The 15651-nt window shown below is 52.4% G+C and overlaps 1 protein-coding gene across 2 annotated transcripts in view; it reads right to left on the minus strand.

The window, feature by feature from the left end:
* Positions 1–15651, minus strand: part of LRIG1 (leucine rich repeats and immunoglobulin like domains 1) — a 127073-nt gene that overhangs the window by 21969 nt on the left and 89453 nt on the right. For both annotated transcript variants that reach the window (XM_033210377.1, XM_033210378.1), the window contains 5 exons: positions 14167–14310; positions 11420–11563; positions 9270–9350; positions 3021–3092; positions 2158–2229 (listed from right to left, as the gene is read on the minus strand). In XM_033210377.1, the coding sequence (XP_033066268.1) occupies positions 2158–2229; positions 3021–3092; positions 9270–9350; positions 11420–11563; positions 14167–14310 (513 nt within the window). The remainder of the gene's footprint in view (positions 1–2157; positions 2230–3020; positions 3093–9269; positions 9351–11419; positions 11564–14166; positions 14311–15651) is intronic.

A 15651-nucleotide genomic window follows, 5' to 3' on the forward strand; every position in this document is an offset into this window, starting at 1 on the left:
AAGCCTAGGAGGAGAGGCTGGGCCATCCCTGCACGACGTTAGGCATTTGTGCAGGACACAAGGGCATATTCCATTTGAACCACAGGAACAAACTGGTGAAGACAAATTTGACATTTATCTTTGATCAGACACATGTGGAAAGGGCTAAGCCTCATCTTACACACGCTCTGGACGTGTGGGGCTAATGCCTTTGAGGATTTCCTACTTCTTCCACCATGAAACCCACCTCAGACAGGAGGCCAGACTCCACAAAGACAGTGGGTACCCAGGGTGGAGACAGCATGTTCCTAAAAAGCAAGCTAGGACCGAGAGGACACATGGGGAGGGCCAGGCAGTAGTGAGGATTCCAACCCCTAGACTCTGCAGGCTCCTCCCGCCCTTCCTCCACCCATGGAGAGCACAGCGCCATCGGCTCTACTGCCTTCTGCGGCCATCCCAGGGCTTCGCTGGCTCACATGATGCATTTTCATGATTCCAACTCAAAGTGTGTTTCTAATCATCACTTGTGGAAATTTACCCAGAGGATGACTAAGTGCACAGTACAACCTGACTTGATCTGATGGAGAAGAAAACGACCAAGTGGAATTAACCGTTTCTCTCACCCGAGGACTGAGCACAGGGCCAGCCCCAGCTAGGTACGTGCAGCAATGATGGCAAAGCTAGGCAGGAGACCGAGGCTGAGCCTCCAGAACTACGCAGAAGCACACTGGGGGTCCGAGCTTCTGGAAGGGTCCAGTTCCTCCCAACTTCCCAAGGAAAATCTTATCCCCTTCCTCCTTCCTTCTCTCAAAATACCCTCTTCCTATTTAAATTTAATCAGGTCTTTTTCACTCCCGACATCGTATCTAAAAGTTTCAGAGAGAGAAAAGGTGAAAGAATTCCACAGTGAACGCTCCTGTGCCCCACCACTTGTCTTCTACAACTAACGTTTCATTCCACTTGCTGTACTGCGAGTCCACCTCTGAATCCAGCCTTCCACAGTGGTCTGGAATCATCTCCTCCCCTGCTCTGGAAGGAGAGCCATGGAATCCTTTCTGTATGTTCTGTCTCATCCAACAGATGGAGGCAGAGCTGCTGAGGCTGGAAGAGGGAAGGCCCTGGGCACGGAACAGCTGTCTGCAGAGCCCTGAGCTCCATGTACCCATCACAGATGCCCGCTCCAAGATGCAACCCTTGCAAGGACGGTATCTATTCCGCAGGCCTGAGGCTCGCAGCACGCGGAACATCACAGGGCAAGTGCCCAGGCCACCTTCCTCACTCAGAGCGGTGTCACCCGGCCTGCTTCAGTTCTCAGCTACGGGGAATGCAGGCCATTTCCCACTCCCAGCCTCCCTGCCCCAACTAAGGGTCCATCATGAGTGGCCTCAGGGAATAGGGATGAGGCCAGGGCAAAAAGATGACTGTCCTTTGGCATCTGCCATTCTGTCAGCACTTCTAGGAACCAAAAGTTACCCCTTGAGGGAACCGATATCATGGCCAGAACTTACTGGCTGCAGAATCAGATTCATGTCTAGAAAAAAAAAAAAAAGAAACGAAACTTGGGTGTTATACCTGAGGACCTAGACTAGCTCCCCTGCCAGAGAGTAGGATACAGGGAAGATTTTCCAACCTTGTCACCCAGGAGCCACGGTGGAAGCACCACCACCTGTGAACTGTGCCCAGAAAGCCTGGAAATGGTACGGGCAGACACCACCGCACCCCTCAGCATCCCATCCCCTCCACAACTCTGCCTTGCTCACAGCCCCCCAGGTTCTGAAGGAGCCTCTCTCAACACAGGCCTTCATTGTAAACAAGCCCAAAAGATGGAAACTCATCCCTAACATAATTAAAGGGGTGATTATCCACTTTATAAAGGACAGTATATTTCACATTGTCTAGGACAGTGGCTAGCAAGCTTCGGCCTGCAGCCCCACTGCCTGCTTCTGTCAATGTGACTTTATGGGCACACAGCCACACCCACCTGCTTATGTATTGTTTATGGCTGCCTTCTGCTGCAACGACACAATCGAGTGGTCATGACAGAGACCCTGTGGCCCACAAAATCCAAAATATGTACCATGTGGCCTTTTAACAAGTGAGCATAATGCAACTGCAGAAGTTTCTTACTCTGAAAGTCTCCGTTCCCATCAGTCAGACCCAGGGAATCCAGACACTTACAGTTCTTTAAGATTCTTCATCTTCACAAAGGCATCAAACTGGACAGATCTGATCGCATTCCCTCCAAGGTTCCTGAAACAGAACATACATACTTATACAAAGAAACCCCTAGGTAAACCTGAAGGGTTTTCAGGACAGTCTGGGTTTCACAGATGACCCACAGGGACTAGCCAGACCTGTGACCTAACTACTACAGGTGGCTGTTGTTTCCTGAATCGCAACACAAGCCCACAGAATGACTCAGGAGCCGAGCCAGCCGTAGGGCACCATCCAAGCTGGGCTGAGGCCTGCTCACAAGGCAAAACCTTCCCCAACAGAGGTAAGAGTCAACCTTGATTCAAAGAAGAAATAAACTAAGAATCACATACATGAGGCATCCGCCCCAGATGGCAACAGCATGAATGTCTCAGGGGTGGCTCTGTCCCCTTCCTCCCAGGGTCTCAGAAGCAACCACACCAAACTGGTTCAGCCCAGCACCTACTCTGCATTGTTAAGCTGCTTTAATGGAGGCAACAGGCTTGGCCGGGAGGAAGCACCTTGGTGGAAGAGGCAGTGAGGCCAGAGATCCATGAAGGAGCTGGTGCAGGGGTGAGGCTGCGCAGCAGGAGGGAGGAGGGTATTTATCCAAATACCAACTGAATTAACTGGGAGCACACCCACTGGCCATATGTTCTGTAACTGTTCCTGGCATAGGCAACATAAAGGCCAAAGTTGAAGCTGACTTATAATGAGAAGGAAGCAGCTGGTGTTTCCAAATAGCCTGTTTCTCAGTTTACAAAGATGCGATTAAATTGCTAGCAGAACTCCCCGGCAGCCACATTTGGCAGGCCTGTGCCTCAGGGCAGGGCTGGCAAGATACTCACAGATGCTCCAGGCCTTCCAGCCCCGAGAATGCTCTCTTAGCCACAGACTTGATCTTGTTTCCAAACAGAGTCCTGTAGTTTCCAAACATCCAGAAATTAAGGCCAGGGAAGGAGAGAGAAACAAGGAAGGGTTGAGAGAAAGAGAAAGAAAACACACAATTAAGGTAGTGCTACCTGAGAAGTCTGTCCAGTGAGGGGCAGGTGGAAAGCTGACCTGCGCTGAGATTACGGGTTTGAAGCACACAGGCCTTACCCTTTCTGAAATGAAATGCTTTTATCTTTATTAGAATTTAATAGTGATGACAGGCTGGAACTGCATGCGCCGTCTGGCCTAAAAAAGGCCCCTTGCAGTGTCAGGTGGAAATCACCTTGTCTGGCCCGGTCTCTCTCCAAGGACCACCCACGCTTGGATGGTGAAGTTTAGTGATGGCCTTGCAGGAGAGATGAGACTGGTTATGGTTTCAGTGAGAGGAAGCTGAGTCAAAAAAGGAAAGAAAAATCTTCGGAATTAAAACTGCTGCCTATGACTGGGCGTGGCGGCTCACGCCTGTAATCCCAGCACTTTGGGAGGCTGACGCAGGAGGCCTCAACTTGAGGAGGCTCAAGTGATCCCAGGAGTTTGAGACCTGGACAACATAAGGTGACCTTGTCTCTACAAAAAATAAAATCTTATCCGGGCGTGGAGGCACGCACCAGTAGTCCCAGCTACTTAGAAGGCTGAGGTGGGAGGATTGCTTGAGCCCAGGAGGTGGAGGCTGCAGTGAGCCGTGATCGCACCACTGCACTCCAGCCTGGGCAACATAATGGGAATTTGTCACAAACAAAAACCAAACGAACAAAAACCCCCAAACTGCCACCCACTTCTGAAAAGTGCATTCTAGGAACACAGTTTCCCAAAAGAGGCAAGAAGAGGACAGGAAAACAGGCATCCATCAAGCTGGCTCCACAGCTCTCTGTACCTGAGATGTCCTGGCAGCCAGCACACAGCCATGGTGAGCTGTATCCTTGCCTATGAGAGGGACCCCTCAGGGCCTGCAGGCAATGCCCCAGTGCTTTAGCGCTTCAGCCATACCCCAGACTTTATATGACGTCAGTGGGCCAGCCTCCAAGGTTATCACTAGTGCCTGTCCCCTGCCTAGACTGCCTGCCCACGAGAAGGGGTTCCTGCCTCCAGGCAGCTCCGATCCAAGCCTTAGCAATAACTGTGAAGAGCTTTCCCACAAACCAAAGTCTGTGCCCTGCACAACACACGGAAGAAATGCGTGCCGCCTCCACCGCACTGTGTGATCTAAAGGCAAGCTTGTTTCCCTGCAGGGGAGCCCCTAGGGTGGACACTGGGAATGAAGAGAATTGAGTTTTCCCCTCCCTGTTATCATGTTCTCTGATGAGAACCCACCAAAGGCATTCCCTCTAATCCAGACGGCACAGGAGAATACCAGGGAACAACCGAAGGCAGTGCTGACCATGAGCTTCGTGGACTTGTCAATCTTAAGGTACACCAGGATCTAACAGGCTTGCTAAGAACACTGATTGGTGGGAGCCAACTCCTGGGGATTCTCAGCGTCAACAGGTCTGTCCAAGGCAACGCGGTTCAGGTGGACAGGAGAGGAAGCCCCTGGAGAAAGCCCATCTGGCCCAGCCCCCTACTGGGAAGGGGACTCTTGGTCCAGGATCTCACCTAGCATTGGGGAAGAGACTGGACTAGAGGCCAGCTCCACCTTCAACCTGCATTAAGACTGGGACCCATAAGGGAAAACAAGAAGTCCCAGCCCCTTCCCGAAAGGAGGAAAAATGTAAGCCCTGAAGCAAACCAAAGATGGCAAGGTAGCCTGGGATCTGCCCAGCACACGGGCCGCTGCTTCTTCCTACCTGCAACAGGCCTCCTGGGAACCGCCTGGGCAGGCACCAGGAGGCTGCCTCCTGGCAACACAGGCTCACAGTAGAGCCAGAGGGAGGCACCACCAGCCTGCGTGGCCAGCTTCCAGGGCAACCACTCCACAGGGGCTGCCTGACCCTCTGTTTCATCAGAAACAGACTCCCTCCCTGGGGGCCACCATTCAGGCCGACCCCGGTGCTAACTGTGAGCTCAGCCCTCAGACAAAGCCAGCTCTGTTTCCTGCCTCTGGAGGGTGAAGGGGCAAACGGGCCAGAGACCCTCTGCCTTTTCTTTGTCTCAGACCGTGTGCATGGATAGGAAAACAATCGCATTCTGAAAACGTTTTCCACAACCCCTCTCAGTCTGAAACTTTTATTTTAAAACAAATAAACCAAACACACAGAAAAGCCGGTGGCCATGCTAACTTAGGCTCTTTAACCACAAAACTCGCCAGCAAGTAACAGCTCATGGGGCACTGCACCCCGAGCGCTTCAGAGAGCGCTGCCAACTTCTACACTTACTCAGATCCCCCGGCCCAGGCACTGCGTGCCCGAGGTCCCAGTAAAAACGCATTAAACTGTTTAGTGAAATCTCCTGTAAACGAGGTCCAGGAAAAAGCTGTGCTTTATTTCATCCATTAAATATTAGTCACATTGACCTGTTTTACAATGAGGGCAGGCTGTTATTTTTAATGGTGACAATAGCAATAAAACAAATTCTCAAATTCTCAATTATGCAGGGGCTAATCATCTTGTTGGTGGATTAGGCAGGGTCCTTACCTTCCCCCAGCAGACATATGGGGCTGGGATGGGGAGCTGCAGCCAGCAGACTGGGATGGCTCTAATAAAAGGCTGCTGTGAGGAGAAAGGAGAGGCGGGATTATGGGCTGGGAGGACACTATTTCTGTACCACAGCCAGGCTCCCAGAGAAGGCACAGCTGGCCTGACCTCCCCAGCACCAACCTGGAACAGAAAGCAACCTGCGGGAGTCACCTGTCAAACCTCCCATCCATCTCCTGGCCAACCCAGCTAACAGCTCCAAAGGCCTGGTTAGCACTTGCCAAATCAAGTGGCAGGTACAGGGGACAGTGCTCAGGTGGTCCTTGTACTCATGTCCTTGGGAGTAGCCGTGACATGTGCACTAGCCGCCACTCCCCAGCCACACACAACGAGTTCCACTGCAGGCCCGGACCCCCCACAGGCAAGGACGGAGGCTGCACTCCCATCAGCTCTGCAAGTGCCCCCAGACATACCCCTTCCCATGTGCCCTGTGTGGGACTCTGCCCCTCCCTCTGAGGAATGCCATGGAGCCAGCTGGAACCACAGGGCAGGAAGTCACATACCCAGATCACTAACTGCTCCTCTCTGCCTGAGATTTGGCATCCAGAAATTTTCCCTTCCCTCCTGTGTACTGACTCTGTGCCACTGTGCAGGCCCCAGCCTGGGAACCGCACAACCATTTGGAAACAAACAGGCCCTGGGGTGGGTCTACAAAAGAATCCCAGACAAGCTAGGAAGAAAAGCATGTGCTGGGGTCTAGGAACATTCTCGCCCTGCTGGAAAGCTCCAATGTGAGGAACTCTCCAACACAGCTGTGTGCATAAGCTGGAAAAATTAAGGGCAGGTCAGCATCCACCCCAAATTCACAGAGAGGCCATTTATGGCACTGCTGCTCACATCTCCCTTTGGAAAACATTTTAATTTAGGTCTGACCTCTTGCGTGGTGGGAAGGACCCAAGGTCCCTGAGTAATTCAGCGAAGGCAGGGGTCTCTACCTTCCCATCGTAGGGCAGATCCTGAGCACGAGCTCCCTGAGCTCTCCAAAGACAAACCCACACCAAATGAAGGGACTCAGGGCACCGGCTGCACTCCCCGCAGGACGGATCAGCTGCTCTAGAGGGGCAGGTCTTCTCTGTGTTAACATGCACCCCACTTCTCAGTGGATCCCAACAAGCCAGTACTGGGCCTCTCCTACGGAGCAACATAGTGCTGTCTGTGGTCACTTCTCTCAGCCGGGGCCACAGCACAGAGCTTTCCTGGAATGTTCTGAGTAGACGGGTGGGGAGGGGACCAAAGAGGCACTGGGTTCTTCCTCCGTCCCTCCCTTCATTCATTCAACAAACATCGACTCAACACCTGCGATATGCCAAACACAGCAGTTTTTAAGTAGCCCTGTGTACCAGGATCACATGAGAAGCATTTACTTCTCTGGTGCCCTTTCAATGTGGAAATTTGCACACACTATGCTAGGTAGACGTGGTAGTATCCAGAACCCCAAGTGCCCGTCACATAGCTACAACCGTCCTCCGGTCATGCCAATCTCGCCTCATCTCTACCTCTAGCCACTGCCCATTCTTGAACCCAGCAGGAGTTTATGGAATCCAAATCATAGGCATCATACCATTTTCTTTATCCAAAAAGAAAATGATCTGTTTCCTTTGCCACATAACCATGATAGCATCACACTTACATAAGTGATTGCACATACTTAATCATATCAAGGAATTCTTGTTTGTTTATCGTCCCAGCTTCCCCAACTGGATGCATGTCTTTCTCTCTCACCCTTTTTCAAACATACACAGAGTCTCCAGCCCCAAGAAGCTGACTCAGTGGCTGCGTGGGGTGAGGCTTAGATTTTAACAAGTTCCCAGGAGTCTCAGGACCAGCTCAGTGTGGAGCCCACCACAAACAACAAGTGAGGAAAGCAGGGGCTTGGGCTGACCTCTTGGGGCTCAGGTGGAAGTGCTGAGCCTGGTCCAGCAGGGGGACAAAGGAGAAAGCACCAGGGCACAGAGGGTGTGCACTCAGGAAGGCAGCGGCGGACTCATGCAGCACCAGAAGCCCAGGTGACCCGGGGCCAGGTACACCTCACAGGCCTTCTGTAGAGAGACAGTCTCCTGGAAGCCATGACACCCAGGAAACAGCTCCAGGTTCCTCCAGACGGACATGCCCCATGAGGGCTGGCAATGCCGCCCACTCTCCCCACCCTCACCCTTCAATAGTTATGGCCGAGGCCAGGGAGGCCTATGCTGAATGGCGGCCCTGGCGCTGAACACCTCAGCAGCCACGTCCCAGACCTGGAGCTCCTCTTGCTAAGAAGGCCTCTGCCTCACCCCACTTGGTACTTCTGGCTCTTCCCAGGTTTGCCCTATATGGGATAAAAAGGGGCCACGTATGGGTTAAAGGCTGGGGAAAATCAGCATTGTTTTAGGGACAATAAGGACAAGAAACACTGACAAGCATCTCCGACGTGTTGCTGGAGTACAGGACGCTCAAGAAGAAATACCTTCCTCAGACAGCCAACAGAGCGTATTCCTAATCAGGACCCTCGTATGTAAAAGGTGTGAAATGCCATGCTTTTCAAAAGCAATCAGAAGCATCTACTATATAAAAAGACTCTCCCTACCACAGGCTCTCCTCTATCCTTGAGCTCCACTAGGGCTTTCCAAATATTTACTTGACACTCGCACTCTGCTGAGCTCCCCGTCACTGGGGACGGGATGGGAGAATCGAGTGGCGGCCGTCCGCTCTGTCTTGCCCTCCTCCAATCTTCCCTCCAAGCTGCTAGTCAACAGTAATAATTACCCCCATCCTCCTCCTGCGTGGTCCTTGGGTGGCATCTACAGAAAGTGCTGGTGACATGCAGAGAAAACAGGGTGGGCCAAGGGGGAGGGAACGTGGGCTTTGGAGTCAAACAAGCAAATCCTGAGGCTGCCACTTGCCAGCTGTGTAGTTTTGGGCACAATCCCATCACTTCTCTTTCCTCAACTAATAAAGAGGTTGCCTCATGGAGCCTGCCCTCATGAGATTATTAGGTACCACACAAACAGGTGCTTGGCAGATTAACTGGCAAAATCTAGGAGCTAGGAAAAAAAAGAAAAAGACCCCAAACCACACATTAAAATAGCTGCTACCATGACCCTTGGAAATGATGTTTCCATTTGAGGTGATGGCTAACGATGAAAGTACTGTCAGGAGCCTCACCGCCCTCACAGCTGACTGAGCTTTACACAGCTTTGAGAAACGGAGTAACGGGGCAAGACTCCTTTGTACAAAGGACAACAGCAAATTCAGCAGTTTTCACGTGAGTTGTCAGGGAAGCCCGAGAGAAGCTCCACCAGGCCGCCAAATGCCGGGTCGCCAGCCCCCAAGAACCCAACACCCAGACCAACAAGGAGACCCCTGCCCAGCGAGGAGTGGGGTGTCCCCCGCTCTCTTCTTCAAACTCTTCTCCCCAAACAAAAGCCTGCGTGGAGCCAGCTCTCTTCGGCCTGGGCCCAGAGCAGAGAGGCGCAGGGGGCACCACAGAAACGTCTCCCACAGAAGTGTCTTCCCGCGCATTTGCTGGCGGAGCTCCGTGCCGCAGATACTCACAGCTTGCTGAGGCTGTCGAGCCCTGAGAAGGCGCCACTCGTGTCCTCTATTGTGCCCGCAATCTCGTTATGGTCCAGATCCCTGGGGAGAGGACAGAAAGCAGCTCACCGAGCAGTCTGGGCATGAAGGGAAAGCAAACTCCCACCCAGCCTGCTGCTCAAAAGCTGAAGTCCCCTGGGTGCACCCTGGAGGCACAGCCGGGACGAAGGGTGGAGACACGTGGCCCTGGGAGGGAAGCCCTGTTTCTCAGCCTTCCAACCAAGATGACACACGCCTCAGACAAGAAGCTTCCCTGGGCTCCACCTGCCTCCCTGTCTGCGGAGGCCACGCTCCGGGGGAGGCAGGTGGTGTAGACAGCCCAGTTTGTATTCAGCCCCAGAGAGCGGACATCAGGCCCTGGCACGGAGATCAGCCCAAAAGGTTCCTTAAGGCTCCTGTCTGCTCTCATACCAACCAGAGTCCCTTTGCTGGACGTGACCGAGAAAGTACAGAAAGCACGTGGAAGAAAGAGACCTGGCACAGGGCCCACCCGTGGGCCCCTCCGTGCCAGCCAGTGGGTCTGGAGCCCAGAGCCCATCTCCTCCCAAGGCATGCAGGGCGCTGACTCTGAGCCAGGGAGGACATCTGTGTGCTGAGTCAGACTTGTGACCCACTCGCCAGGATTGGAGAGATGAGGCCAACTCCCCAGCCCAGGCCCCCCCAGCAATACAAATCCCATGGCCTCCCAACTTCCAGAAGCAGGTCACAGTGCCCAGGCGAGACATCACACCTGGCGACCAGGCTCCCAGCCTGCACACATTCTGCCCTCTCCAACTTTCCACAAGGTTCTTGGTTCTTAAACTTTCCCCTCCTGAGCCCTTGCAGACACAGGCCAGGGACAGAAAAGGAGCTCTTGTCTCCTGTGAGAAGCTGCAGCAGGAATCAATGCTGCCAGCAGGGAGGGCAGCTCTGACTGAAGAGTGAAATGCTGGCGGCCACCTTTCTTTTACAGCAGGAAGCTCAAAGAGTGAAGATTCTGCTGCTGGAAGGCACTTCTCCTCTCAATGGGTTCCTTCCTATCATCTGCATACTGAAAAAACCAGGGACCGGGGGCTGTGGCTTTGTATGCCTGTCTCCCGGCTCCTAGCCCTGGCTGCCAAAGTTTTTCTCTCCTTTCTGGCCAGCTCAGTCTGAATGTTCCCAGCCTTGTTATTTGGACCTTGTACGGGCTCACAGGCTGACCTGGCCTGAACAGCCTGGCTCCGGCCCCTTTCACACTCCCTGGCAATGGCTCCACATTAAAGCTGGCTTTGCCAGGTGCAAGTGCAAAGGCCTCCCTCCCTCCCTGTCACAATGGAACAGACCCCTCTCTGTGCAGTGAATTACGCCTGAGAAGGAGACCCTAGAACCCGCCACCACTATCCTCTGAAAACCGTATGTCCCTCTCTGGGGGTTTTATGCTGATAGCTGCTTGGAAGTTCTATGAAGCCAACCATGGAAAAGTTTTATACACAAGCCTCAGAAAAGCATCCTGCAGTCACTTTTGCCAACCCCATCTGATTAGGGACTTCAAGGGAAGTGGCATTAGCACCTCCACTTTGTTACCTGACCCCTGATGAGGTACAAGGAGAGACACAGGATTCCTTAAGTGCTGCTTTTGGAGAGGAGGCATCTTGGTACAGGTTATGCTGAAGAAATTCAAATGTTAGGGCGAGAGATGCACAGAAATATTCCCATGGTTTAGAGAAAAAATACTCAGGACTTAAAAATGGAAGTTGCAACTGAAGACTCAAGATGGAAAAGACTGACCCACGGCTGCTGAACTGGAGGCCGCACCAGGCGCTTAGCGTGGGGAAGCTTTTTCCAACACTAGGAGCCAGCATCCTGTCCAGCACAACGTGGGCATCACTGCTTGAGAACAACTACTTTTTAGGAGTTGCCGTCCATCCCTCTCTAGGCACCATCCTAGGGGAATGAGAGGGTTTTCTGCTTAACCAGTTCTTTCTCAGTTGATTACATAAAAGTTTGAGACTCTGCACACAGAGCAAGCCAGCGTTGGATCCAATTCTGACTCGAAGCCAATGCAAATGGAGTTCAACAAGCAGATGGTTTGCTCTATTCTGCTCTCCCCACTGGGGACCCTTTTATCCTGTCAGGAGTGGGAGACGTACAAGACTCGCAGGCTCCTGAGTCCCTTGAAGGCGCCCTCCGCAATGTGGCTGATGGAATTGTGGCTGAGACGCAGGACGCTCAGGCTGCTCAGCTCGGCCAGGCTCTCCTCGTCCAGTCGTGTCAGGTTGTTGAAGGACAGGACCCTGAGGAAAGGCAAGGCAGTAATGTCACCATCTAGCGTGGTTGCCCCCCAACCCCACCCCACCGGAAATCGGGCCACAGACGGCTAGGTTTCAGTGGGAAATGACACGGATGCACACACATGAGTGCACAGCGCCCCCCCCCCCCCCACAGAATTCTGGGGGTGAAAGTGGCCATGCAGCTAGAAACTCATCAGTGCCAACACACTAGTCTGACTCCTAGAATGGCTGCGTAGGTCACAGGAGCCAGGGTAGCTGTTAAACTGTGAAGACTACGCACAAGGTCATGACACACAGGACCTCTCAAGCTCCAGTGCCTTCATGCGGCTGTCCAAGGCAGCTCCTGATTCAGCCTACAAAAGACCTCTCATAGCAGAAGCCTGGGATTCTGGAGATGACCGACAGCAAGCCAGGGAGCCCCGGTCACACTCCCTGCATCGGCCAGCAGAGGGCACCACTAGCCCCTGCGTAGGACGACCACACCTGTGCCTCACGCCATAGTGGGGCAACTCCCCCAGGGCAGGGGCCTCCTGCTCAGGCCTCCCTGCCCCCATCCACGTGGTCCTCAGAGCATGATCCCCTACTGCAGGTGGTAAAACCATACGCTTTGTCCAAGCCTCAGAATCAAAGCTTCCTCCCAGCACTCCTGCACCTCTGGGTTGGTTACATGGCAGACTGGTCATCTATCGTTGAAAAATGAAAAACTGGGGCCGAGGCAGGAAGACGGAAAATAAACTCTGAGAAGATTAATGAGTTTTTAAAGGCAGCTGGGAGCAGCATTCTTTCCCTCCTGGACAAATAAGTCAGGGTGTCTGTCAGTTGCATAGACCTGGCAGGAGATCAAAATTATATCCTCACCTGCAATTAAAGAATGTAGCTTAAAGGAGGGGTGGGAAACACACGCTGGGAAGCAATCCCAAATCTGGCTCTGAGGTTACCTGGATATGGTGCTAACTGCTAGGACTGCTCAAGCGCACTTCTGTGATCTCTGCTGCCTCTTCTAGAGGGCACAGAAGAGGGCTTCATGCCTTCCACCAGCCAGAGAGGGGATCCCGCATCCCGCAGAAGACAGCATGCCTTCCCTGGGGCCGCAATATGCTGGTGAGTCAGAGGACAGCTCCTCACTTTAAGAACTGAACTGGCTCAGACTTTGGGGACTTAAAAGACCTCTCTTGCTTCCCACAGCTCCCAGCCCTGACCAACAAAACAGGAGTTCCCTGCTGGGGTCACAGTTTGACTACAGAGCCTGAAAGGAGTCATTCAGCACGACATGGAAGGTACAACTGCAGGCCCTGAAGCATAGGAAGCTGAACCCAAAGGGTTAACACTCACAGAATCCAAGAAAAGTTAGGAAAGAGGCAGGACCACTGTGTTTTGCATTAGATAATGATGGAGTCACCAAAATATAAACTCCAAGTCTGTGTGTGTGTGTGTGTGTGTGTGTGTGTGTGTGTGTGTCAGAGGTGGGGGAGGGGAGGAAGAGGAAGAGGGAAGGAAGGACAGGGAGAGAGTGGAGAACACAGAAGACCAGACACAAACACCAGATGCAAGAATCCACATCAGATTCACACATCCCCTTGAATGTGTCTGGTGAGGTCAAGAGAGACAAGACAGACTGAGGCCTGGCTCTCTTAACAATCATTCACTTCAGTGGGTGAATCTTTTTCAAACAGCCAAGCCTAGAAAAAGAAGAAAAAAACAAAAAAGAAAACCCACCCAACTCTTGTGAAAAATAAAGAAACCTAGTGGACTAAACTGGAGCATATAAAATGGAAAGAACAGTGAAAACACAAACTATCTATTTGTGAAGATGTTCTCTGAGTCCTTAGGAATGCTGCGTTCACTGTCCAATAACCCCACCCTGACATGACAGGGTGGCCAGGGCCACTGCCCCTCGCTACGCAGGGGAGAGTCTGTCACTACTCATCTCAGAACTTTGGGCAAGACAAGCTCAGTTCTCAGTCTCAACTTGGGAGCCCTGTCTGGAAATCTCCAAAAGGAGCAAGAGGTCCATGCATCTCTGAACCCAGCACGCACACATGACTGCACGGGAGCCTCTGCCAGCAGGCCACTGCGGGGCAAATGGGGCCAAGAGCCTGGGCAACTCATCTACAGGAAGGAAGGTGGTGATTCCGAGGACACAAGTTCATCCACAGTCAGGGTGTCACCATCTCTGTTTGAGCCCAAATGACCCCCTCACTGAAGAAGCGCATGCTATTTGGTGTGGCCATTAACACACAGCCACTCTCGAAATGGCTCCTGTGAGCACTCTGCTGGAGCTGCCCTTCCCTAGGAACTCTCCACCCCTGGAACTGTCTCCAAACCCAACAGAGCCTTGGGGGCCAAGGCTCCCTGCAGGAACCTAGATGCTATTCCTGGAGCCCCTGCTAATCTAAATGCAGGGGAAGTGAAGGGGAGATAAGCGATTTGCGCTCAAATCGCTGAGGCTCCTACTCTGGACCTGGCTGGTTTGGGGACAGGGCTACTGGCCTCCCTGTCTCTGAGTCCTCCCCGAGGCCACCGGGTGTTGGAATGAACCAGGCCTAGCACTTTCACCTCCAAGCAGTGTCTAAAAACTGCCACAGCCCAGAGCCGAGGACACTTACAACTCATGTAGCTTCTGGCAGAAGCTCCAGCCCTTGCGGTGAATGCGGGCGATGGAATTGTTGCTGAGGTGGAGCTGATGCAGGGCCGTGAGGCCGTAGAGCGAGCCGCTGTTCACTTCTACCAGGCTGTTGTACTCTAGGTGCCTGCAACGACAGCCATGCACAGGATGAAGACAAGCTTTCACTCCTTCACTGGACAGACAGCAAATGAGCAGCCACGCTGTATCTGACCCTGCAGTCGCACCAAGGCTAGAACAGTGCACGAGAGGACTGTGGAGTCTACTCGCACACATGTGCATGTGAGGAGGGGCTGGGAGAAGACAGGCACATCTAAATGGATGATAGCACATGCCAAGGCCAACTCAAGAGTGTTCAGAGGGCAAGAGGGAGCTTCCTAGAAGTGACTTTTTTGGCTGAGTAAAAGTGAACCAGGACCGGGTGTGGTGGCTCATGCCTGTAATCCCAGTACCTGGGGAGGCCAAAGCGGGAGGATCGCTTGAACTTGGGAGTTCGAGACCAGTGCAGGCAATATAGCGAAACCCCACCTCTACCAAAAACAAAACAAAAAATGACCCAGGCCAACAAACTGGCATAAGACTTCCAGGCAAGGGCAAAGCTCATTAAAAGAATAGAAAGGAGAGAGAATAGGAGGAGGCTCTTATTATCACCCCCATCTCACACATGAGGAACATGCTGCTGAGAGAAGCCAGGTAACCTAAGACTTTACACAGCTTAGCCAGTAGGGAAGGGGCCAGAATTCATTCAAGCCCAGGTCTGGTTACCAACGGCTGGACTCTGTGCCACTGTGCTAGGAGACCCGCTTTAGCTCTGGCGTCAGACTATCTGGATTTAAATCCTAATTTTGCAGCTTGCTGGCTGAATAAACCTGCACATCTATAACATGAAGATATCCAAGAGCACCGACTCCATGGGGTCACTGTAAGAAGCGAACAAGGGGACATCAGGATTCAGGGCAGCGCGGGGCCTGAGCTCTCCGGCCCACTGTATACGTGTGCTAGCGCCCTGCTTCCCCACACAGCGTGTGCTAGGAAAGACAGCGCAAGCCCAGGCGACCGCCTCTTCAACAGAAGTCCAGAACTCGAATTTTGCTGCATGTTCAATATGACAAGGGCTCTGGGCAACTAAGTTTTGCTTTTTTCCATATTTCTTTCTGCTACTGCTCAAAAGGTAAGCACTTCACGTATAAATAACCTCTAAGACAGCTCATCAGTCTCAATTTATATAAATTTGTTCAACATAAAAACCAAATGGTAGGTGCTAACCCCATTTTCCTCTGAGAATTCTCTTTTAACTTCAGTCCATCCAGCACATGACCACCTTGGACTTCCAGGTCCAAAACGACATGCTGAAGGAGATCAAGTGAAATGTTTTTGAATATGTAAAACAAAGGGTGGAGAATGAGTAGAGCAAGAAGTCCAGCAGCAGGAAACATTCTCACTGTTCACAGGGTAGGGAGGGCTGGTC

The sequence above is a fragment of the Trachypithecus francoisi genome, unplaced genomic scaffold (genome assembly GCF_009764315.1).
Source record: "Trachypithecus francoisi isolate TF-2019V2 unplaced genomic scaffold, Tfra_2.0 Lachesis_group0, whole genome shotgun sequence".
Lineage (NCBI taxonomy): Eukaryota > Metazoa > Chordata > Mammalia > Primates > Cercopithecidae > Trachypithecus > Trachypithecus francoisi.